Source organism: Panthera uncia, chromosome B1 (assembly GCF_023721935.1).
Source record: "Panthera uncia isolate 11264 chromosome B1, Puncia_PCG_1.0, whole genome shotgun sequence".
Classification (NCBI taxonomy): Eukaryota; Metazoa; Chordata; class Mammalia; order Carnivora; family Felidae; genus Panthera; species Panthera uncia.
In genome coordinates this window covers 166,057,122-166,081,619 of record NC_064811.1, presented here as the reverse complement: position 1 = coordinate 166,081,619, position 24,498 = coordinate 166,057,122, and the positions used below count along the sequence as shown (strand labels likewise).

The 24,498-nt window shown below is 55.5% G+C and overlaps 1 protein-coding gene across 8 annotated transcripts in view; it reads right to left on the bottom strand.

Moving 5' to 3' along the window:
* Positions 1 to 3,345: 3,345 nt before the first annotated feature.
* Positions 3,346 to 24,498, bottom strand: part of SORBS3 (sorbin and SH3 domain containing 3) — a 32,533-nt gene continuing 11,380 nt past the window's right edge. For 5 of the 8 annotated variants that reach the window (XM_049631541.1, XM_049631542.1, XM_049631544.1 and 2 more), the window contains 20 exons: positions 22,646 to 22,802; positions 22,281 to 22,398; positions 20,369 to 20,562; positions 19,430 to 19,493; positions 16,971 to 17,009; positions 16,447 to 16,540; positions 14,681 to 14,768; positions 14,344 to 14,430; positions 14,191 to 14,244; positions 13,303 to 13,389; positions 12,710 to 12,756; positions 12,167 to 12,306; positions 11,879 to 11,931; positions 11,706 to 11,752; positions 11,406 to 11,520; positions 9,871 to 9,996; positions 8,384 to 8,689; positions 7,481 to 7,581; positions 6,814 to 6,920; positions 3,346 to 4,189 (listed from right to left, as the gene is read on the bottom strand). In XM_049631541.1, the coding sequence (XP_049487498.1) occupies positions 4,128 to 4,189; positions 6,814 to 6,920; positions 7,481 to 7,581; positions 8,384 to 8,689; positions 9,871 to 9,996; positions 11,406 to 11,520; positions 11,706 to 11,752; positions 11,879 to 11,931; positions 12,167 to 12,306; positions 12,710 to 12,756; positions 13,303 to 13,389; positions 14,191 to 14,244; positions 14,344 to 14,430; positions 14,681 to 14,768; positions 16,447 to 16,540; positions 16,971 to 17,009; positions 19,430 to 19,493; positions 20,369 to 20,562; positions 22,281 to 22,398; positions 22,646 to 22,802 (2,086 nt within the window). In that variant the 3' untranslated portion in view covers positions 3,346 to 4,127. The other 3 variants (XM_049631543.1, XM_049631549.1, XM_049631547.1) reach the window with 3 other exon arrangements.

The window sequence follows — 24,498 nt, the reverse complement described above, 5'->3', positions numbered from 1 at the left end:
CCTCCGCCCATGTGATCCCGGAGCCGCCCCTGCCGCCGCCCCTGGCCGGGGAGGACGCCTCCTCCGCGCAGCCCAGCCCCGGCGCTGCCACCTGGCCCGAGCCCCGCGGGGGGTGTGCGGGTGGGGGGAGGGTCTCTCCCTAGAGGCCCCTGAAGGCTGCGGTCGTCGTCCCCGAGGTGCCCTTCTCCTCCCGACTGCCCCTGAGGGTGCCGCGGAGGCGTTCCGGTGACGGGTCGCGAGCCCCACTTCACAAACAGCTGAGACTGGCGCCCCTCCCGAAACTCCCCCAGGCCGGTCGCGCCCACCCGCCTTCGAAGGGCCCCTCGAGCACCCCCACACCCGGGGCGGGGGCGGGGCTGGGCCGGCTGGGTCTGTCTGCGGTCCGTCTGGCATCGCCGCCCACTCCGGGCTCTGACACAGGCGCGGGTGCAGCCCCGACACCCACAGATCCCCAGCCGCGGCCGCCCCTCCGACCTCTTCAACTCCGTTCCCCAACGGCCGGCGCCCCGGCTAGTCGGTGGCGCAGACTGCTGGGGTTTTCGGGCTGCTCGGAGCTTCCCTGTATGAGATGCTTCTCAAGCCTGCTCCGCTCAGGGAGACCTTCCAGGCCCAAGAGATGGAGAGACTGCTGGCTGGAGGGCGCTGGGCACTCTCCCGGGCTGATGCTCTTTCCGTTCCTAGCTGCCCTCCCCTCACGCTCTCTGCTGCCCCGCCTGGGGTGGGCCAGCCCCAACAGTCACCACTGGCCCTCGCTGCCCATGTGGCCAGCCCTCTGCCAACCACCTGGAACCCAGGCTCTAGGGCTCTGGAGCGGACAGCCGAAGAAAGGCCCCAGGCACCAGCTCAGTACCATCTGGCAAATGGTTCCCCAGAGCCATACCTGGCAACCCTCACCCTGGAGACCTCGGGGCCCACCAGAGCTGGCTCTGGCATCTCCCACCGGCCTCCGGTCTGCACTGTCTCTGCCAGGCTGGTTTGTTTTCAGGGAAGCACACCTGTGGGCACAGCTGTAACTTGCCTGCTTCAGGTATGAGTCATTCCCTCCAGGTTCCCTCTGCAAGGAGTGCCCTCACCATCCCTCTCGCCAACCTATGCCCTGTGTCTCGTCCTCCTTGCACTCACAAACCCGGAGACTCTGGGTCTCCCTCCCACAGCCTCTGTCCTCTGTGTGCTTAAGCCACTCTCCCACCAACCAGTCTTGGGCCTCCTGGAATGGCCACTTTGCCTGGTACATCCGCTCTACCTCCCCGACTAGGCTGGAAGCCCTTGAGGGAGCAGGAAGCTGCAGGACAGGCAAGCATAGCCTTGGGGTCACACAGACCTAGCCTCAAATGCATGATCTGCTTCTTATTGTGGGACTTTGGGTAATTTCCTCAGTTTCCCCACAGGTAAAGTGAGCATAATGCATACTTTAGCCTCCTGTTGCGTAGACTGTCCTCTCATATAAAGCTGCTGGCATGCAGATTCCTCTTAGGGCAGGGTGGGGGGATTGGTTCACTGCTCCATTCCCAGAGCCTAGTACAGTGCCTGGCACACAGTAGGCACTCAATAAATGTTGAATGAATATTGTTTGAAATGATTGAATGGATTAATTTCCCTTCCTTCACCCCCAATTTGTGGCAGGGCCTCTGTTTTACACTTCTTTGTGCTCCTGACTTTGCACTGGTCTCTAGAAACATCTACAGGTTAATCTACAGGATTTCTGCTCTGTGGGCCATGTAGTCACAAAACTCATGACAAAGACAAAGTCGTCTGACCCAGGGACAAGATCCTGTGGAACAGAAGGGAGTACTGTCCTGCTCTAAGCAACTCTGTGGCCCTGGGCAAATCTATCAGCTCACCTCTCTAATGGCATGAGCATCCCCAGTGGCCTACAGCCCTTTCTGACTCTGACCCCACAGGTCCCCCTCACCCCTCAGGCCTGTGATCCTCCGGTGACCTCCTGCCTCACACCAGGTCAAGGCACAGAAGTAGTCATTGTACAGGCAGGTCTGTCGTGGCAGGCAGCCCAGGGGCGTAGGGTTGGCTTGCTGGGGAGGTTTCAGGGATCTATCAAAGAGGGTGTGGATTTGGTTTCTGCCCCAGGGAAAGGAAGTCACAACCCTGCTATCTTTGATGAGGGCATCAGGGAATGTGGAGAAGCTGGGACAGGGGATGAGGAACAGGCCAGTGGGTTCCTGGAGAATAATCATTTGCACAAGATGGGCTGGACCTACCAACTTAGAAGCAGATCACGGTGAGGACCAGGGTGGACAGAACAGATGGTGTGCACGTAGGTCTTGTTCTTCCAGCTGCTGTTTAACCAGTATTGGGGCCCAGGCCACACCCAGGCTATGGCCCTGTCATTCACAGGTCTCCCCCACCCCCATCCCGGCAGAGCAAGGCACCAGCACCTCTTCCCACCCACAGGCCTGGAAGACAGGATTGCCAGGAAGTATATAAAGGAGGCCCAACCTGGGGCGGCCCCAGGGAAGTCCTTGGCCTCCTGCATGACCTTTCTTCTCTGGGACAAGGACTGCCTGGGCATTTGATACACTTTGTGCAGACAGGTGGCAAGAGTCATTGGACCTGACTTCACATTCATGTGGCCCAGACAACTTAACTTCTCAGCCTCGCTCTCTTGTCCTATAAAACAGAATCATATACCTATCATTGAGACGCTTACGTCAGAGAACACACGTGTAGCACCTCATGCCCTGCTCAACTCCCAGCAGCTGCCAAGGACTGGAGTTTTCTTTCTTGGCAGAGCAGCCGGCCCAGACGGTGCCACTGCTGTCGCCTAGCAGGATCCACCAGGCCCCAGGACTCTGAAACCTTGGGCGAGAAGAGTTGCTTCGGGTAAGCTGTGCCCCACCACTCCCAGCTTCCCGCAATTGATTGCTCAAAAACCCGAGCTCAAAGAAGAAAGTAAACAAACACACGAGAGCTTTGGTGTGGAACTGGAGCACACAGAAGGAAAACATTAGGAGCAGAAGAGCTAGAAATGTCATCTAGTCCAGCAACCCCATGGCCACTCCGGAATCAAAACAGCCTGCACACAAGGCCACATTCAGCTCCCATCTCTGGTTTCTCCCCACAATCAGGCCTTGCCCTGGGCCCTGTGACGTGAGTTCTCTCTCAGCATTGCTTGTCAGACTGCTGTCTGGTCCTGGGGGCTGCCCCATTCTGCCTGAGACCCCGGGGGCTGAGATCCTTAGAGACAATGATGGTGCTTTTCCAGCCTCCCCTTTCACACACACACTCAACATCCCACCTGGTTCCCAGCACAGCTGACAGCAGAGAGAATTCCCACAACGCTAAGCGGGAGGAGCCCTCTCCTGCCCAGAAGGAAAAGGACTGGCAAGGTCCCTGGTATCCAGATTTATTTGACATTCTCTTTCAGAGGGGACTTGGGGGTTGGAGGAGCTGGGGAGGCTGGAGGGCAGCACACATCAGTCTTCTGGGAAAACACCTGGAATAGGCCAGTCCTCTGAGGCCCACCCCTTCCTGGGCACTACAGCAGCAGGATGGCCCACACAGCCCAAGCCCAGGGCTGGCAGCCTTTGGGAAGAGGGTGCCTTCAGGCAAGACCTCTTACCAGGCCTTGGGCACTAAGGAGGTGCTGTGTCCCTCTCCCACCTCACTCCCAATCCCAGCTGGAGGCAGGAAGGCAAAGGGGCCAGCAGGTAAGCTGGACTGAAAGAGGAGGAATCTCCTCCAGGCAGAGGCGGCCTTTGGTCTCTGTTAGGTTAGGAAGCTGGTCCTTGTTAGAAGAACCCCATGGGGGTGAAGCTGGGAGCTGGTCCCTGTTAGAGGAAATGCCATAGCAGGGCGGGGTGGGGGGCTCCAGGGTCTGGTCTCAATAAGGCCTGGAAACAGTCTCCACTTCAAAGCAGACCTCTATATTTGGGGAGTGTGGTAGGGGAGGAAATAAAAAGGCTGTTGGAGGAATGTTTGTGAGTTGTGGGTGGGAAGCAGTCCAGGGGGCTTCGAGGGGGCTCCAAAGAATGGCTGCTGGAGTTGTCTGCAGATGCCAGCAGCTCAGGTCTTGGGGAAGGGAGGGAGGGGGGATCTTCTCTCCCTCCTGTAAGTGCTACCGCTCCCCACCCCATCCTGGCTTGGCTCTGAGTTGCCACGGAGACCACCACTCAAACCGGAGCTACATAATTTCCAGGGAATGTCCCAAATTTCTGGGTCCTCCGGGAGACACCTGAAAGAGAAAAAGAGAAAAGGCATTCCCTAAACTTCTTTATTTAGTAGGAATGTGGGGGTGTGGGACCTTCTCCCTACTGGCAGCCCGCGGAACTGCATGTGGAGTCCCTGTCCCAGGGAGGAAGGATTTGCTTTCCTCATTTCTGCCCCCTAGCGGGCAGCTGGGCAAAGCTACACTTCCTAAATTCAATGACTCGGAGTTTGAGTACTCTACAGTGTATAACTTTGCACACAGCACTGAATTACCCAGCCTTCCTCAGGAAAGTAAGCAGGCGGATGAATTCAGACCTTAAATCTGAGATTTAGCAGACCTTAAATATGGAGGAAACTCACTGTTCTCACCTTTATTTTTAAAAACAATTTTAAAAAAATTTTTAATGTTTATTTTTTGAGAGAGAGAGAGAGAGAGTGCAAGCGGGGTAAGGACAGTGAGAGAGCGAGACACAGAATCGAAACCAGGCTCCAGGCTCTGAGCTGTCAACACAGAGCCTGATGCGGGGCTTGAACTCAAAGACCACGAGATCATGACCTGAGCCGAAGTCAGACGCTTAACCGATTGAGCCACCCAGGTGCCCCTAAAAACAAACTTTTTAATGTTTATTTATTTTTGAGAGAGAGAGAGAGAGAGAGTGACAGAGAGACAGAGTGTGAGTGGGGAGGGGCAGAGAAAGAGGGAGACACAGAATCAGAGGCAGGCTCCAGGCTCCGAGCTGTCAGCACAGAGCCCGATGTGGGGCTGGAACCCACAAACCGCGAGATCATGACCTGAGCCTAAGCTGGATGCTTAACCAACCGAGCCATTCAGATGCCCCACCTTCAATTTATTTTTTTAAATGTTTATTTATTTATTTTGGGAGAGACAGAACCCCAAGCAGCCTCCACACCCAGTGTAGAGCTGGACGCGGGCCTCCATGTCACCACCATCAATGACCTGAGCCAGAATTGAGTCAGACACTTAACCCATTGAGCCACCTAGGCGTCCTTCACCTTCACCTTACAGATGGGACAGACAGGCAAGGCCTAAAGAGAAGGCCGAGTGAATTCCCCAAAAGCACTTAGGGGTAGAGGTGGGAGTAAAATCCAGGCCTTGGGTCTGCTACAACCCCAAAGAAACCCATGTTCTGGGGGTGGAGAAGGGGGAATGCTAGAAGACACAGGAATGTAAAATGAAAATAAAGTCCTGAACCTTCCCCTGCTAGCAGGCTGGCATCCTGACTTCCTTATGAGCAGCCTATGCTCACCCTGTCCCCAGGCCTTGCCGATACTGTTCCCCTACCTGGGATGCCTCCCCTAATCCTTCCCCTGCCCTTCAAGGCCTAGCTCCCCAACTTCCTCCAGGAAGCCTTCCCTGTCCAAAATGATAACCACTAGCCACATGTAGCTACCGAGCTCTTGGACTGTACTAGCATGACTAAGATACTGAACTTTCCAAGTCTTTCCTCTAAAAGCACTGTGGCTTATACCACAAAAGTGGTGCTTTTTCTTCTTGTCTACATTTGCAAAGCTTTATTAGTAGTAAAGAAAAAAAATTCAAAAGCAGGGGCACCTGGGTGGCTCAGTCGGTTAAGCATCCAACTCTTGATTTCAGCTCAGGTCATGATCTCACAGTTCGTGAGTTCAAGCCCCGCATCGGGCTCTGTGCTGTCAGTGTGGAGCCTGCTTGGGATTCTCTCTCTCCCACTCTCTCTGCCCCTCCCCTGCGCTCTCTGACTGTCTCAAAATAAATAAATAAACTAAGTTAGTAAATCCAGCAAAAGCAGAAGTGTACAGAGGAAAATGAGGATGTGCCCCCCAAGCCCACCCCTCTGAGGCAAGCACTGTTAACACGTTAGTGCTCCGTGATCGCTGGTGTGTCAGAAACTTGGTCAGCAATGAGGTGCTAGGATTCAGATGAGAAACGGTGGGTTGCCAGGTCAAGAGACTGCCCCTGGGGCCACCAAGCAGTCTTGCCACCCTTTAGCCTCGGCAGCCTGCTGTGGGAGGGGGCTCTGGCTGCTCGCTACTCTCTGAAAACGGCCCCTTCCTCTGAAGCTGAGGCCTGTATGGCCCTGCCCACTTGGAGGAAACAGGCTGTGTGAAGCCTGCTGGGTTGGTTACCTTGAACCAGGCCAAGGCCAACTTGAGGCTTCCTGCTTTAGTCCTTTGCCTGAGCTGCCCTAGGACCAGCCCTAAGGGCCGGGATCTTTCTCTACTCCCTCTTGTGGGCAGGGGAGCCAGCTGCTAACTGGGTGTGGGGGTGGGTATATTTGGATGTGAGACTTGGTCCTTTCCATCAGAGACAGGTGTGTGGTGGGAAGGACCAGGGCTGTGAGGGTCAGGAACGCTGCTGTCTTGAGTCCATGCTGACTTCATCAGTGACCCTAGGCTTGTCGGTCAGACTGCAAATCTTTGCTGAATCGACACTGGCAGGCCAACAGCCCACTAAATCTTCCCAGGGACCCCAAGATACCCACTCTGACCTGTCCCTTGGGTCATCCCCCAGGACCCTGAGATATTCCCCAGCTATCCTGCCCAGAACTCACAGATATCCCCTTCTGGTCTGGCCCTTAGCCCATCTCCCTGGGACCTTGAAATACCCCTTCCAACCTGCCACCCCCCAGCCCACCTGCCAGGCCCACATACCCACAAACCAGCCATCATCACACTGCTGCATGACGTCCACCCGATCCCCCTCCCGCAGCTCCAGCTCATCCTCATTCTGGGGCCGGTACTGGTACATCGCCCGATACCTGTGGGAGACAGCATCATGGCAACAACTAGAGTCTGGCTCCTGCCTCAGATCAGGCCCAGAGAGTCTAACTCAAGTGTTGCCATGTCCTCTGAGTTTTCCAGATAATCCCATTGGCCTCTGGCCCAGCTTCTAGAATGGCAACTCTGTCTGGCTTCAGTGCATCCTTTCCCAGGCCTGCACCCTGTGCTCCAAGCCCTAACTACCCCAACCCCTCCTCCTCCGAGCTCCCAGTGCCTTCAGGTCTGTTCTACCAGTTCCCACACTTCACACATACACGCACTGACCTCAGGGCTGGAAACACAGTGAGGAGACTGAGGCCAAGGGGCAGAGTGTGGGAAACTTGCTTTAAGGACAAAGGGCTAGCAGAGACAGGTCAGGACCACCACAGACAAGTGGCCCCCCAGCAAATCATCCATCGGTGCCAAAGGCAGGAGTTTACCAAATCTATCTTAGTGGGAAAAGGGCAAGCTATGGGGGGGGGGGGGGGGCGTCACTGTGCTCAGCACTGCCTGCAAGCAACACTCCACCCCTGACCAAGCACCCCCAGATGGTACTCACGGGGTCCAGTGTATTTGAGTGGTGTTGGGGGAGGTCCCCAGGTCCACGGGACGGCTGGAGCCTCCAGGATGGGACAGAGCTGACCCAGGGGTGCCTAAACCCTGGGGATCCACAGGAGGAAAGGCAGGCACATGCAGGCATGAGGGAGGGGAAGTGCAGCGGGCCCTCCCACTTTACCTCCTGCCCCCATCTCATCCTCTGAACCCCCACGGCAGAGAGGTCTGTCTGAGCATTGCACTTCACAGGGGCTGGGAAGCTGAGGTCCAGCTAGGGTAGGTGGCCGATTCTAAACACCAGCACAAAGCCAGGCATGGGACGTGCCTCATGCTCACATAGGTTTCCTGAGTGAATGGATGAGCACAGGAGTGAGCGTACCTGTTTGTGGACTATGTCAGCGTAAGAACCAATGATAACTTTTCCCCATCAGCTACTATAAGCTTTTAGTTCAAACCGACCCGAGTACCCTCTCCAGTGGGAATTATTATCCCCATTCCACAGCGGAGAAAACCTAAATCCAGAGACTGTATGTCATCTGCCTAAGGTCAGACGCAAGGGAATGGCAGACCTCTGACTCCCACATGACCCTGTCCTAGAAACTGATACAGGCCAATCACAAGAGTGGAGTCTATATGGTCAGGAGGTCGGGGCTGGCTTTGGGGTCACACCTAAAACTAGCTGGCTGCCCCATGCCTTCCTGGGCTGTAGCCCAAGAGCCAGAACCAACTTGAGAGGTCTGTGGTCCACAAGGCCAGGGTGGCTCTGCCGTGCAAGGTTCTGCCCAGCTATTCCACTGATCTGTCCTGGGGCAGACTAGGAAGGAATCCAAAGGATTCTGTCAAAGGAATGGAGGAAATAGTGTGGGAAGCAGGGATCAGCTCTCTAAGCTGAGGCAGGTCACCTTACCTGGCCCTGGGCTCTGGGCTCCTGGGTGGGGAAGGAGAAGCCAGTACGGCGGGGGGAGGTCTGGCTCCCCCAGTCAGGATCGACTGGGCTGTGTGGTGCTAATGGGGAGCTGGAGTGCCGGGCCAGACGGGCGGTGGTCAGACGGGGAGATGCAGGGAGCTGGGGGCCATCGTCACAGATCCGGACCCGGGGATCACGGCACACCTGCACATAGCTGGCAGGGAAGATGCCCTGGCGCGCTGTGCCGGAGATGCGCCCCTCGTACCAGTTCTCATTCACCTTGCGGATCAGGCAGATGCGCTCCCCCTGGGGGTGCAGAAAAGCATCAGCATCTGCAAGGCCCTCCTGGGCACCATGCCCCTGCGGGTGCCCACGGGGGCTGTCTCATTTAAACCTAATGCCTTGCACAGAGCAAGTTCAGAGCAGGTCAGCAGGTTGTGCAGTCACGTCACTAGAAGGTGGTGGAATCAGGAGCCAAGCCCCGGCTGCCTGGGCTCTTCCCACAACATGCCGCACTGGGCATGGATCAAGCCCTGCCTCTTTGGGAAGCCTATGTGACATGTACCCCTCTGACTCCAAAGCACCCTCTCCCCGGAATTCCAGTCACAGGGGAACCTGGTGGCTCTGCCAATTTCAAGTTGTGTGGCCTCGGACAAGTTACTGTGCCTCTCTGAGCCTAGTTTCCTCACATGTTAAGTGGGGATAGCAATCGTGTTGCTGTGAGGAGCAAGAGAGATCAGTGGCCGACTGGTAAGAAGCACTGGACAGCCATTAGTCGCCACTGCCGTGACACGGTCCTGTCCCTGCCTCTTCACTGGGTGATCTATCACCAGCGCATCAAAAAACAAACTCCCAGGGACAGCCAGTGTGTCCTCAAGCCCACATGCTGACTAACATTAGGCAGGGCTGCCCTGGGGAGGATGGTCTCCAGCCCTCTCCCGCCCCCCACCTCTCATTACCCAGCCAGCTCCTTCCCTCTCTCTCCCTGGGGCTAGCTCTTCTGGAGGACCTTCACTAGGGGCATTCACGGTCTCTGCCCCCAAAATCAACCAAAACGAGACCAGCTCCCCGCTTTCTAGGACTTTTTCAAACTTCCTTATGATCTATAGTAAAAATTAACATTCTAATAACAACCCAGTACACACACACCCACATAAGTACATATGTAAGTGCCTAAAACTTTGATAAAATACCCTTTCTACATGCAAGGCATTATAAGATTTCCATTCTGTTCTTATAAAAATGCTGATTATGATCCTCACAGCCTACCAACCTGCAAATGAAAAAAGCACAACTACTCTAGAAGTTTCAAACTTTTAAAAAATGGGCTAAATTAGGGGGAAAATATGCAAAGAGATTAGGAAAATTTTTAAATACTGGGAGAAGATGGGTACATTTGACTCCTTAAAAAAATGTTTTAACTACACATATTTACCCATGTCCTCACCGGCCCCTGACCCCCCCCCCCACTTCCTGCCTGGCCGCACCTTGCGGAAGGACAGCTCCACCTCCAGATCCCCCTTGAAAGTGTACTGGGCCACTGCTTCTCCATACTCCAGCACCTGGTAGGTTGGAGGCTTGATGGGCTTAGGGATCTCATCTGCAGGCAGCACCTAGAGGAAGAAAGGTTAAGCCTGGGCATCAACTGGGCAGATCTGAGGCTCCCGGGAGGGTGAGGTAACAAAGAGAAGATGGTATCGGTGAGATGTGCCCCAGAAGCCAGCAAGGATACAGACAGCAGACACAAGCTTTGGGGTGGCCAGGGTGAGCACAGCCAAGGGGTGGTTAGTCCCAGAAGGCTACTGGAGGAAGAATTTCCCCTGTGGTATGTGGAGTAGGCAGTGGAAGAACAAAGATGGAAGTAGGTCCTAAGAGACAGTTTAAATTAGAGTACAGAAGTAAATGAAGAGTTCTAAAAAGCAGGGAACATCTTGCGACCTGATCTAAAAGTGAGGATCTAACACCACTGCCGATACCAAGTATCCTTCTTCCCTGTCCCTTCTACCCCACCAGGTGCCTAGAATCCCCACATTCCCTTTGCTTCACCCTATTCATAAAAAAAATCAAGAAGCTAGTAAACTATTTCATACTAATATGTAAATGACTAATAACACGGGATACTGCGTATATTTGGTGGAGTTTCAGAATCACAGAGACTGTTCTGAAAGTAAGGGAGGCCTACTGATTCTTATCAAATCAAGAGCCCAAATTAAACAATAACCCAATCCATGGGTCAAAGAGGAAGTCACAAAGGAAATGAGAAAATACTTTGAGTTGAATTAAAAAAAAGCAAAACATCAAAACCTGTGGAGCATAGTTAAATCAGTGCTTACAGAGAAATTTATATCATTAAATACTCAAGGAAAATAAAGTTTTATTTATTCAAGTAAATTCTACTCCCAATGTGAAGCTCAAACTCACAACCCCAAGATCAAGAGTCACATGCTCTACCCACTGAGCCAGTCAGGCACCTCTGGATCTTGTACTTAACCACTTGTCTCTGAACCTTACAAGCGCATCTGTAAAGTGGGGATGACTGATCTCTTCTCAGGTTAATGAGAGAACAAGGAAGGTACTACAGATGAAGAAAGTGATGCAGGTATATGTGATGTGATTAGAAAGCTGTCACACACTACATGCCCTTGCCAGTTGCCCTCGGGATCCTTCCCAAAGACAGCTTGAGAGAGCTGCTGAATGGTGAAAGTCTGGGCACAAGAATGGGGTCACTTGGTTCTCCTCCATGGGCTGCGCTCTACCTTTAGTCCTCATTTAAGAAACATGTCCTGAGTATAGGCAAAGTACTGGGTGCGGCCCTGGGGGGGTGGGGGGGCCAAGGGCATGAATGAGGCTGACCAGGCCCCTGCCCCTGGAGTTCACAGTTTTACCTATCAGGAAGCCTGTGAGATGTGTGGGAAGCAGTCAGCTCCAGAGAAGGGCTGTGGAGGGGTCAGTGCATCTGCACTCTAAGTCTCTGCAACCCATCCGCCCTCCAGGCCGCACTCCTGCTTGCTCTCCTGCTTACGTCCACATAATTGGCAGGGAAGATGCCCAGTCTACCATGGTGCTCCCCTTCCAGCCAGTTCTTGTCCACCTCCTTGTGGATGTAGACAATGTCACCCTTCTTCAGAGTCAGCTCCCTGCAGGCCAGAGTAAGGACATCCAGCAAAGTGAGGCCCTCCCAATCCTCCTTCCCTTCAGACCCTGTCTAATGCACCCAGAGTCTCACCCACCTCTGGGGAGGCCCCAGCAGCCCTGTCCTCCCCTCCTCCCATAGGGTGCAGAGACAGTCCTGGGGGTGGGGAGGAGAGAGAAGGGCACTTACTTGGGGGACTGTGCCTGGAAGTCAAACTTGAGTCTGGCGGCCTTCCTCTGGGCAGGAGGAGAGGACAGAGGGAGTCACCTCAGTCAAGCAGGCGGCGGGTCTGAAACAGCCATCACCGGGACCCACCCCAGACCCCCTCGCACCCTGACCCTAGTGCTTTCACCCCTCCTTACCTTCTTCTCTTCCTTCCTGGCTGGGCTGCCCCCTCGTTCAGAGGCACTAGGGTCTGTGGAGAAGCGCTACCTCAGCTTGGGAACGCCACGTCTGGGGAGGCGGAGTTGGGATGGTGTTCCGCTCCCCCACCCCATGACAGGGACCAGTGGAAGCAGGGGGCTCTATGAACGTCCTGCCTCCCCACCCAACCCCCCCACCCCCCCACCGCCCCTCAGCCCCAGCCCAGGCACCAGCATAACTGGTGCGTGGTGGCGGGCGTCTGGGTGAGAAAAAGAGCTGGTCCTTACCCCGGGCCGAGGTAGGGTAGACAAAGTCCCTGCGACCTAGAAAGGGGCTTGTTCCATCCGCCATTCTGTGGGGGCTCAGGGGCCGGGAGGAACCCTGGTAAAGTGCATTCGGGTAACTGGAGCTCCAGGCGGAAGCCGGGCTGCGCGGGACACAGCGAGTGAGCCACCTGTCCGGGGCCTCACACCCTACGCCGCTCACCCCTGCCCGCCCAAATGTCTCCCCGCATCTCCCGCCGCCTCCTCCCAAGGCGTCTCCCACGTCCCGGGCTCTGAACAGGATGTTCTACTTCCCCAGCGGTCGCGGCCGGGAAAGGGTGCGGCCTGGGGCCGCAGGAGGGCGCGTGGGAAGCGCGAGGCTCCCTCGGCCTCGCTCCGCCGCTGGCCGCGGCCACCCAGTCCTCGGACGGGGACAGGTTTCCCTCCGCGGCCACTGGCCAACCTCCCAGGCCCCTCCTCCCGCGCCCTCCGCGGGGCTCGCCCCCCTTCCCAGCGCGGCCGCCCCCTCCCCGCGCCACGTCCCCGGCGCCCCGCCGGGCCACTCACCGCGCTGGAGGCCGCGGCTCCCGGCACCGTCGGGGCACTTGGGAACTCTGTGCGGGGAGACCGGGCGCGGTCAGGGCCCGGGACGCCGGGGCTCCGCGGCAGCGGAGGCCGCCGCCTCCGGAAAAGTTTGCGGCTCGGAAGGGCGGGAGGGGTGGGAAGGGGCAGGAGGGACGCGGGGTCCTAGAGTCGCCCGCGCAGGCGGGAGGGCCGGGAACCCGGGAGGAGCCGACGAGCCGGGGGAGGAACCGTGGGGTGGCGGAAGAGGGGAGGCCGGCCCAGGAAACTGGGGCCGGGTAAGGGTTGGGGGTCCCTGCGGGCCGAGGTCCGGGGGGGGGTGGGGTGCGGGGCGGGGCGAGGCCGGGGCGGGGAGCCCCCGGCACTAGGACGTCAGGCTGACGTGGAGTCGGCCTGGAAGGGTTCTTAGGGGTCATTCGGAAAAGTCAACGCCCTGCATTTTATAAAGGAGAGAGCAGACAGGGATGAAGTCCGTCCAAGGTCGCGCTGGAGGCAACACCTCTGGTCTGCCTGCCCCTCCCACCCACGCTCAGCTGCTGCGGGCTCAGGGTCCCAGGAGGGGACTGGGAGGCCGGTACCTTGGGGGATGGCTGCCGGGTCTCAATTGACCGAAGGTCCTTGTCCAGCTCCGCGCTCAGCTTGGCCAGCTCTCTCTCCAGCAGGACCTGGGGGCGGGTTATGGGGAGAGACTTGGGCAGTAACGGGGGTGGGGAGAGGGAGGAAGGGGCGGGAGCGCGGGGTGGTGGAGGACACAGTGCGGGAGCGCTGATCGAAGGTCAGATGTGAGAAACCCAATGGGCAGCTGGACAAAGCACGCAGTGCTTGGGTAAAGGGCAGGCTCCCTGCCTGTGGGCCTGCCCAGAGCTGTCTCAGGGTATCAGGATGGCCTTTCCACAGCTTCTCACTGGCCCCTCCCATCTGACCGGGCTCGCCCATCCCTACTCCCATGATAGTACCTTAGTACTTCCTGATAGTGTCTGTTGTCTTGTTACTTCCCTGCTCCAGAGCCTATAAGGCTCCCTATTTCCTCTCTGATCAAGTCTTCTGTGCTTTCCACAGCCTGTACTCCACCTGCTCTCCCTCCTGCTGCCCCTCCAGCCTTTGCCTCTGTGTCTCCCCACACTGAGTGCTCTCTCTCTGGCTCAACAAGCTCTCCCAAATCTTGAGAGCCCAGCTCCACCTCCAAGAACACTTCCTGACAAGTCCACACTGACCACTCCCTTCTCTGGTCCTGCTTTGGTCAATAGACATTTATTCAACACATATTTGAGTGTATACTGTATGCCAGGTACTGTCCCAGGTGCTGGGCGTACAGAGGTCCACTCTATGGGACTGGAGAGGGTCAGAGCTTTGGGTCTCTGGCCTTTGCCCACGGTCACTGGGGCCAATACCACCCAGGAGTCTCCCTCATTTGTCCCCCAACATAGCTGTCTCTCTCCTTCACCAACCTATCCTGCAGCACTCACCTCAATGGGCTGGGAGGGCTTCTCAACAGGGTCATCCACTAGCGGTTTCTTGGGCTAAGGGTGGGAAAGGTAAGTCAGAGGGGGTGAATCCCCTTTCCAAAATGCACTAGCTAAGGAGTATGACCACTCTCAGAGGGCCAGGAGGACACTCACCTTCTGCCCACTCTCTAGTTCTTGCAGAAATTGGTTCCAAGAATCTTCCGTCCAGACATTTTCCACTTTCTCTTGGCGTCTGAGCACCTGCATGGAAGTTGGTGGGCATCAGCTTGAGTAGAGGGGTGCCAGGAGACTGTCCAGGCTCAAAAAGTAGGCTTGTAGGCCACTGCCTCACCCCTGTGCCTGCCAGTGCCCTCCTAAGGATTCTGGGCTTTCATGGCTGCACAGGACAGGCCCCAAACTGAAAGGGCATTATCTATACTCTTTCGGCAGAGGGGACTGGCCAAAGGGCACAGCATTGGGGGTAGTGTGGGGAGGATGCTGGGAAGGCTACCTGATGTGGGGTCTGGTGTAGGGAGGATGCTCCAGGATTACAGTTGAAGGTGCTTCTAGAAGACTCTTCAGAGGGGTCCCAACTTCTTCTAAAGACAGGGGAGGACATCTCTTCAGTTTCCTTTTAGGGAGACTGAGGCATACGTGAAAACACAGCCCTGCACATACACACATCACCCCTCACTACTGGCTCCAGCCTGCGAAAGCAGTGTTACATAGTGGAAAGTTACGAGCTCTGAGTTCAAATGCCAGCTCTACCACTTAGCTGTGACCTTTTGGCAAGTTACAGGGCTCTCAGAGCCTCAGATGCGATACCTATGAGTAGGATTCCCACCTTCATGAGGGTGTGGTGAAGCTATGGCTAGACCTTTCCTACTGGCCTTGGTGAAATACTCTACATTCGTGTTCAGTCTGGCCCCATGGCTGTGGCTATGTATGTCTGTGCAGCTTTGATGAAGCTGGTCTTTCTGGCTGTCACAGCTGAGCGGTCTTACACACATGCCTGAGTGTGGGACCACATCCTAGTCCAAGAAGAACCCAGGGCAGGGGAAAGAGCCTGTGGCCCTGACTCAGGAGCCTGGGTAAGCTATTTCTGTTCCCTCAGCCTCAGTCCCTTAAGGGTTCTGGATTCAGTGATGTCATCTGTGAAAACACTCCAGCCACCAAAGCTCCACACGGTCACATTTGCCCTAGTTCCCCTCCAGGGCTCCTTTCTTGGCTGGTTTAAATGTTCCAGCCTCTGTTGAGTTTGAATGTTTCCACCAAGTAGATTCACTGTACCAAGCTTATCAAATGATGGAATGTCTGACCGGAAGGTGAGGATTTATTGGCTGTATGACTCTATTCTCTATTTTAGAAATAATGATATTAGTAATAACAGTGGTAATGAGAATAGAACACACCATTCCTAATTTAAGGGAGCTCTAGTCATATTTAATCCTGTATATTAGTGATATTTGTGGAGACTTGCTATGTGCCTTTATACTCACAACCACCTTGTGGTCCCCACTCAACAGATGGCTGAGATTGGTTAAGGTGCCCAAGGTCACATGGCTAGTGGCAGCACAGCAGCTTGAATCCAAACTCTGGGTTCAAATCTTGAGCTCTTAGCCTCTATCTTACTGATGACACCAAGAGCCACAGGCCAGTTATGGCCACGCTAATGAGGGTAATCCCTTCCTATAAAGGAATAAGAAACCCATTGATTTCACTGTGAGCAGAGCTCCTGATTCTCAAGGTCTGGCTGAGCCCCTCCAGGACCCTGGCAGCCTGGGCTGGGCTTGTGTGGTTTGTGCAGAACAAAGGAACTACATCCTTCACTTATGTGGAAGGGTACCTCTCTCATCCTCATCTCCCCCGACTTGGGAGGAAACTTGGGATCCTCTGCACCCCTTGTTTTCTCTAAGGCTGTGGAGTGAATGGCCACAGGTCCACGCCCAGCCTGTGGGCCACTCCACTCTCCACCCCATATGACCTGTGGATCTTTGGTGTGATGAGTTCCTGCTACCAACCACAAAAGAATCACAGGCATTCCTGACCAGGAATGGGTGCAGAGTCCACCCCTGCCCGCCATTCCCCTTTGGCCCTGGCTGCGAGGAGGGTATCTGGAGTGGTAGGGACCCTAAGGAGGAGCAGAGCTGTGGGGTAGGGCGGAGGGAGGGGGGCACAGAGAGGCTGCACTGGCCATGGCCACCAGGGGGTGCCAGTCCCCACAAGGAAGCTAGCACCCCTCTGCAGCACTTGGGCCCCTTTCCTAGGATGGCTCACCCACTCAGAGAAGAGGCCTGGCCTGGCCTGGCAGCCGGTCTTTGCTGGGGCGCTGGATGCCTTGAGTCTGCAGAGGCCGCACAGGAGGAAGCCACTGAGGGTGGGAGAAGACAGGCCAGGGGAAGTGAGAGCTGAGCTTGAGGATACCTGGGTGACCATTGAAGGCTCTGGCACCCACGCTCACACATGCTGGTGGGTGGCTTGTGGGAACAGGGTTGGGGTTTGCACCAAGGGCTTCACACTCTTTACTAAATCTCCACAACTCTGGGGTAGGTAGTGTCCCCATTTTACAGATGATGAAAGAGAAGCCCAGAGAAACCAGAGCCAGGGCTAAGATGTCGACTGGACAGCGAAGCTGAGGTTTTTCATCGCCACCTACCAGGGGATTTGAAGCTCACTGAAAAAGGGCTATAGGAACTTCTCAAGTTGAAGGAAGCCAACGGGGGAGCCTCAAAGCCAGGCACGGCTTACGAGATGGGCAAATGCAGGCACTGAGTTGGGGCGGGCCACCCGCATCCCCTCACCTTTGGGTGATTCCTCAAAGGTCCAGTCCAGCTGCAGGTCTGCAGGAGCAGAAAGGACCAGATCAGGGATGGGGCCGCAAATGAGGACACCGAGCCCTGTGAGGCTCCCTCAGCTGCTCCCAGCCATCCTCCTGCTAGAGCAGGGGACAAGGGGCTGAGTCAGGGCCTGAAGAATGTCCCGAGGGAGGGAAGGAATTAGGAGGGCAGTTCTCTGGAGGGCTTGAAATGCCTCTGGCAGACGTCGGGCCTGAGTGAGCCAACCCAGGCAGCGGACTTGCCCAAACCCTCCTGTTCCTCCCTCCCCACGTTCCCACACACACCCTTTCCCTGACCTTTGTAAACCTGCCCTCACCATGTCAGGTTGGGGAAATTCCACCTCCCCTTCTCCCTCTTTCCCTTTCTGCACCCCCTTCTGGATGCCTGTCCTTCCCCCTTTGCCCAGACCCACTCCTCACGGAGCTCATGACTTTCCGGGGCCTCCTAGGAAAAGCTGCTGACCAGCCAACCCACTTGATCCCCTTGGCATGTAGACGTGCCACAACAGCACTTGTCTTAAATGCAAACCAAAGTGCCTCTCCCCAGATCCCATACGTCCTCCAGCTCCTAGACTGTTTGGCTTTCCTTTGCAAGAAACAGCTGTGCCATCACTAACTCACTGCCTCCAATGCCCCTTTTTGGTAAGCAGATTTCAGCTCCAACAGATTGCCCCCAACTGCTCTTATGAAAGACCCCAGTGACCTCCATGTTAACCAAATCAAAATGGTCAGTGTGCCTGGGTGGCTCAGTCAGTTAAGCCTCCAACTCTTGTTTTCTTTCAGCTCAGGTCACGATCTCACAGTTGGTGAGTTCCAGCCCGTATCAGGCTCCACTCTGACAGCGTGGAGCCTGCTTGGGATTCTTTCTCTCCCTCTCCGTCTCTGCCCCTCCCCTGCTCGCTCTCTCTCTCTCAAAAACAAACAAACTTTAAAAATATTTTTTAAAATGGTCAATCTGTCACAGTGGATCATTCCTCCTGGAAAGTTCTTTTTCACTTGGGCTTCCCTGCTGTACCTTCTTTGTCTGCTTGTCTGATTCCCGCTCATCTCTCAAATCTCTGAACATCCAAGTGCCTGGGGACTCAGTCCTTGGGCCTCTGTCTATCTCCCCAGGTGATCCTGTCTAGTCTTCTGGCTTAAAAAAAAAAAAAAATACTGTCTATTGCAGGAATTCACATTGGAATTAGTTGGGGGGCTTTAAATCAAAATATCTTTGAGTGAATCCCAGGTATTTCCATCTGTAGCTTAGGCCTCACCCCTGAACTGCCGACTTGCATATTAACTGCCTGCTTGACACCCCCAAGCAGATGGACCTCATCTAAAACTGAACACCCCTTAGACTGTACCTGTCTCACTTCCCTGTACTTATAAGAGGGGCGCTCTTTGACTTGCTCAGGTTTCAAGTCATCCGTGATGTCTCTCCTTCATGCCACATCCAATCCATCAGCAAATCCCCATGACTCTGTCTCCACAATCCCACAAGTCCCACTGCTACTGCCCTGGTCTGAGACACTGTCCGTCTCTAACCTGGATTAAAGCCAGGCCCCCTAAGTGGTTCACCGCATCCTGCATCCTCGTCTCCTCCCCACCTGGCAGCTGGGCCTCCAGAGTCTCCTCCGCACCCGGCAGCCGGGGCCAGCCTCCAGAGCAGGTCACTCTTCTGCTCAGAACCTCCCAGCGGCTCCTCAGCTCTTACGGAGTAAAAGCCAAAGTCTGATAATGGCCCTAAAGGCCCACTGTGACCAGATCCCATCACTCTGCCTCTGTCTCCCACCAGTGCCCCTCTCACCCCAGCCCAGCCTCTCCTTGCTGCTCCAGAAAGGCCTGCTTCTGCCTCTGGGTCTCTGCCACTCCCCCTGCTGCCAGGCTCCTCTCCTGGATCTGCAGGGCTGACTCCTTCCCTCCCTCAGCTCTGCTCAGATGCCACCACCTATCAGGGCCTTCCCTGACCAGCCCGCACTGGGCACTGACCTCTTTTTTTCTCCCTTGCCCTTACCACAATCTGCCATATTAAATATTTATCTGTTCATTCTGTGTCTCCCTCTGTCTTCAGCTTCACTGCAGCAGCGACATTCTTTTTTATTCCCTGTTTTATCTTCAGCACCCAGAATAGTGCTCAGCACACAGTAAGTGCTCAATAGGTGACCGGGGGGCTGATGTGACAAATGAGTGACTGCATGGCTTCCTAGAACTCTCAGAGGATACCAGGGACAGTGTCTGGTCATCATCCCCCCTCCCCGCCCAAGGACAGAGAAGACTTTGGAGGCTCCAAACCCTTTGGCCTGTTTTAGGGACGCTCACCACAGAGCCTGGGGTGGTGGAGACCTCCCTGAGGAGGTACGTTCCCTTTTCTGCCCATCCCTCCCCCTGCCTCAGGGGTGGAGCCCAATCAGGCAGAGAGAGGGCCCTAGAAGCGTGTCTCACCTGGCATTTTCCGGTGAATCTGCTGGAACATTCTTCGGTACCAGTCCCTGGGGCTGTCAACACTCTGGGGTCAGAAAAGACAAAGTCAGACCACCCTCTTGATATGAAGCCACAGGAGTTTTTCCACACTGGTCATTTCTCTGGCCACCCTTGAAGCCCCAGTGGGGGGGCTGTTGTGATATGTCTAATAACAGTAACTTCATGTAGCACATTACATATGAACAAGGTATAGGGAAGGATCTCCCTCAGTGATGGTCCCGAGGCTGTGAGATTTGGGGTGGTTTCTGTTTTCCCTCTTTGCTTTTCTATATTTCTGGTATTTCTACAACAAACATATATTTGCACACAATGAAAAATAAATGCAATAACACAGGGGTGGATTGTCATTTCATGGCCCCTGCCTCACCGGAGGTTGAAAACAGCTGTGGGAGGCCTGTTACCAACTTCAGTTCCGGGTGGAGAACTGAAGGCAGGTGGCCGGCTCAAGACAGGCATGCAGTGGAAGAAAGGCAGGCTCCTCAGAGCCTGGGCCCTGGATCCTTCCATGCCTGCCACCGTGTGAGGCCTTCTCACTCAGAGGACTCTCGCTAGCTCATTCAGCCCAGTCCTTCACTCCTTGGCTGTGCTAGGCCCCGTGGCTATGAACAGAGGGGATCCCTGCCTCGCTCAGCCCTTACAGCAGGAACTCTGCTCCTCTGAGAACCTGGGGGCATTCTAGATCCCATTTCCCCCCACAGACCACTTGTGCAACTCAGACACACAAGAGCACCTGTAATTTTATGTGGCTTATGACCCCCCAAAACCCATCATGGTTGAGCCCTGCTTTAGTCTGAAATGGTTTGGGTGCATTCTTTGTTGCTCCCACTTTAATTCACAGAAGTGGAGATCAGCGCGGGTCCCTAGGCCCCATCTGTCAGTGGCCTCCAGCCCTGGACTCACAGATCGGGGGGCAATAGGCATGCCGCTCTCATCCACAGGCCCGATTCCTTCATACTTGATCCAGCGCTTGTCCCGACGCTTGTTGTCCTTGGTCCATGTGGCTGACCAGTTGTGGGGGTGCTGGGAGGCAGGGGTCTTCTGGCTCCCAGGGGGCTGGCTCCCAGGACCTGGCCAGGTCTGATACCAGGCAGGGTCTGTGGGAGTGTGCAGTAGAGCATTAGCAAAGGGCAGGGGCCCCACCTGGACTTGTTTGTCCCTTTGCTCTTCAGAACACTGATCCTGTGGGTGCAAAAAATTTAAACATCTCCTTGTTTGTTTGGACTGATGGCTTGGACCCTACAAACTTCCCCATCCCCAGCAAGACCACAGGCCTTTGTTTATTTTTTAAGTTCGAGTGAATGAAAGTGGATTTTTCCCGAGAAATCTGTGCCCAAGTCCACCCTATCCTTTCCTCGGGCTGCCCTAAAAGTCTTCAGAATGAGGGCTGCGAACCATTACTGGCAGAGAATGCTGGGGACAGTCCCAGCTGGGAAGGCAGCAGGGTGCGGCAGAAAAGGGGTGGAGGGGACAAAGAATTCAGATGCCAGCTTGCCACCTACTGGCTGTGTGACCTGGGGCACAGCAAGCAACCTCTCAGTGACTCAGTTTCCACTTCTGTAAAACAAGGGTAATCATGGCAAAAATCCAGGGAGATCCAGTGTGTGTGACCGTGCCGAGCACAGTGCCTGACACACACTCACAAGCCTCTTTTTTTCTTTTAATGTTTGTTTTTATTTTCGAGAGAGACACAGAATGCGAGTGGGGCAGGGGCAGAGAGAGAGGGAGACACAGAATCCGAAGCGGGCTCTGGGCTCCAAGCTGTCAGCACAAAGCCCGACGCGGGGCTCGAACTCATGAGCTGCGAGATCATGACCTGAGCCAAAATCGGACGCCTAACCGACTGAGCCATCCAGGCGCCCCTCAAGGCTCTTGATAAGGGACAGAAACTCATTCGCCAGATGTGGCTACGTCTCAACAGTGGCTACCATCCTCAACTTCCCCAGAACCTTCAGCCCCCAAGTCACCAGTGTGGCAGCAGAAGGTCTTCAGGCCTGGAAGGACCAGGGTTTGAATCTCGGTTCAGCCTCTGCAACTGAACATCCCTGAGACTCAGGTTCTTATTAGGAAGATGCTGATAATTGTAGCTTACCTTCCCAGGACTTCAAGGGATTAAATGAGATAAGGCTTGTGAATGTGTCTTTTCAGTGTCCTATAAGCTCTAAGTGTTCAACAATTATTTGTCAAATGAATAAACTACTTAACACAGAGCCTGCCTCAAGAGGATGCTCAATGAAGGAGGTCTCCCTCCTCAGGAGAGGGGCCTTCAGGGTAGACCTGCACCCAGAAGGTCCCAGGATCTTCTGGACCCCATGGCCCAGACTCTGGTGACTGGTAGGAGCCTAGGAGCTGACGGGCTCTCAGAGCTGCCTCTCCAAACTTCTGTTTGGCTGGTGAGTACAGACTGGAGCAGCCCCTAGGCCCTGCTGTGGGGTTTGGCCCCCACACCTTCGGCAGACAACATATGCTCACGTTCCTCCACACTTCCATCCCAAATCCAAGCTATTCCATTGTCTGCTAGAGGTCCCCCAGCCTCCCAAGACTGTGTCCCCTGCATACTTCCTTCCCCTGGCACTGGGGTACAGGATGAGGGGAAGAGATGCGTCGGTCTGCTCTCCCACAGCACATTTTACACTCACAGGACACCAGTGCTCACACAGAGAAGGGCAGCTAGCTGAGCTTGGAGGCCCAGGACCTTGAGAGTCCTGCCATTGCCCTCCTGGCCCTCCTGCCCATCACAGGGTCGTACTGGGTCAAAGGCCCGCGAAGCTCTGATCCCCCCACCCCCAACATGGGGATCTTGGAGCAGACCCACCTGGGTGCCAGGAAGCATCTCTCCTGGAAGGTGAGTACCCATTGCACACGGTCCTGGGCGCAGGGTCATGAAACTGGAAATTAAGGGTGTTGGAGCCACCATTCCGGATCACAGGCACCTGTGGGGAGGGGCCAGGAGCAGCAGCTCAGGCCCGAAGTTTCCGCAGAAGGGCGGGAACCATGGACAAGGTTTACCCCATGGTGAGCGCTGGAGGGTCAGCCTAACCCCTTTGTAGGTAGCCAGCAAAGCTCTCTAGAGCTATCTTCTGCCCCTTCCTTCCCTTTAATCCTCCTGCTCCCCCACCTGTCCTTTGAGGTCCCCATCAACTCTGGGCCCACAGTAACCCTCTCTTCACTGTCACTCACCCGTACCCCCTGAGAGGATGACCCTATGTGAGCCCGGAGATTGCCAGGGATGAAGTCGTCCAGGCTGAGCCCAGCGGGGAGGCTGCAGGGTGGAGCCTGCATGCTTGGATCAAGGTTGGAGGGCTCCTGGTGTGCCAGCTGCTCCTCTGTGTGCCCTCTGTGGGGAAGGAAGGAGGAAGGGAAAGCCCTGCTGGGCTTGGGCTGCCCATGCCCTCTGGGCTCAACCTTGGGGTGGGGGGTTGGAGGGGACAGCTGTGGGAGGGGGTCAGGCCAGCTGGGTGGGAGTTGAGGACCCAGGAAACAGGCCTCTGCGGGCGATCGCCTGCAGGCTGCCCGTGCCTGCTCTCAGAGGCACAATGGGCTGCTTGTTAGGCCCGGGGCAGGAGCTCCGGGTGGGAGTGGGGGAGGGGGAAGTCAGGCAGGGAGGAGGGGAGGTTGGCCAGGAGCAGGCCCGCTGGACAAAGCCTTGGGCACACGGGCCTGCTGGCCAGCCCCTCTGGGGCTCTCACTGCACAGTGCAGCCCGCTCCCCCAGAGGGAAGGATGAGGGAACTGGGGCAGCTGGCAGAGGAGGGCCTGGGCACTCAGGACTTTGTTTCAGTTCCCTCTGTCTCCTCCAGTCCCTCTGTGAGCATCGGCTTGCCAGCAGGCACAACAGGTTACTTGGGCTGCGGGAGAGGCCCTGAACAACAGCAAGGCCACCGGCCCACTGCCCAACGGGGCCAAGGTTATGGGAGGGGGAGAGTGTGGGGGCCTTTCCAGGCAGCAGGAACCACTCCTTCTAGGCTCAAAGGACTATCCGCTCCCTTCTTTGGCCTTCTTCCCTGGAACTGAAGCCTCAGAGGGCTCAGGGTGCTGGTGAGGGGTGGGATGGAAAGCAAAGCCGTGGATAAGAACAAAGTGGGGGGTGCTTATGATGGAGAGGTGGTGTTGAGTTCCCCCCACCCCCATACACCATTTTCTTTTACATCTCCAGGCTGCTTTTTTTTTTTTTTAAGATTTTATTTTATTTTTTTAAAGTAATCTCTACATCCAACATGGGGCTTAAAATCACAGCCCCAAGATCAAGAGTCGCATGCTCTACCGACTAAACCAGCCAGGTGCCCCTATCCTCTAGGCTGTTTTGTTTTAACATTTATTCATTTTGAGAGACAGAGCATGAGCAGGGGAGGGGCAGAGAGAGAGGGAGACACGGGATCTGAAGCAGGCTCCAGCTGTCAGCACAGAGCCCAACGCGGGACACGAACTCACGAACCGCGAGATCATGACCTGAGCTGAAGTTGGAGTCTTAACCGATTGAGCCATCCAGGTGCCCCTATGCTGTTTTTTGAACAAGTCAAGGAACCTTGACTGATTCCTCCTTTTCTGTCCACATTTAGGGACACGAATCCCTCCTAGGAAAAGTGGAAGATTAAGTAAGGGTGGGGGGAAGTAGCAAAGTCCAAAGATTTAGCCAAGAAACAGGTACCTGATTTCTCGACTCTTCCCTCCACCCTCAGTTCTGCTTGCTGCTGGCTCAACCCCACAGACAGCTGGCATGCTTTAGGGAGAGGCTGAGGATACAGAGAGGTGGGCACACCTGACTGGCCAGCCTAGTTCTTCTGCCTCATGCAAAGGCTTGGCCAGGAGAAGGGGACTCCAGGCACCCAGGAGATGAAGGTGGTCAGGCTGCCCAACAGGGCTGTCCCTCCTCACGTGTTCTGTTGGACTGGACCAGAGCTGGGCCAACCTCCACTGCCGGGGCTGGACCCATTCTGGCCTGTGTGTTCGAGTTAGGCCTGTGTGTGCCTGTGGAGCTTGGGAGCTCGTGAGAAGGGCCAGGGGGCCTTGTGAGGTGCTGTGTTTGTGTGTGGT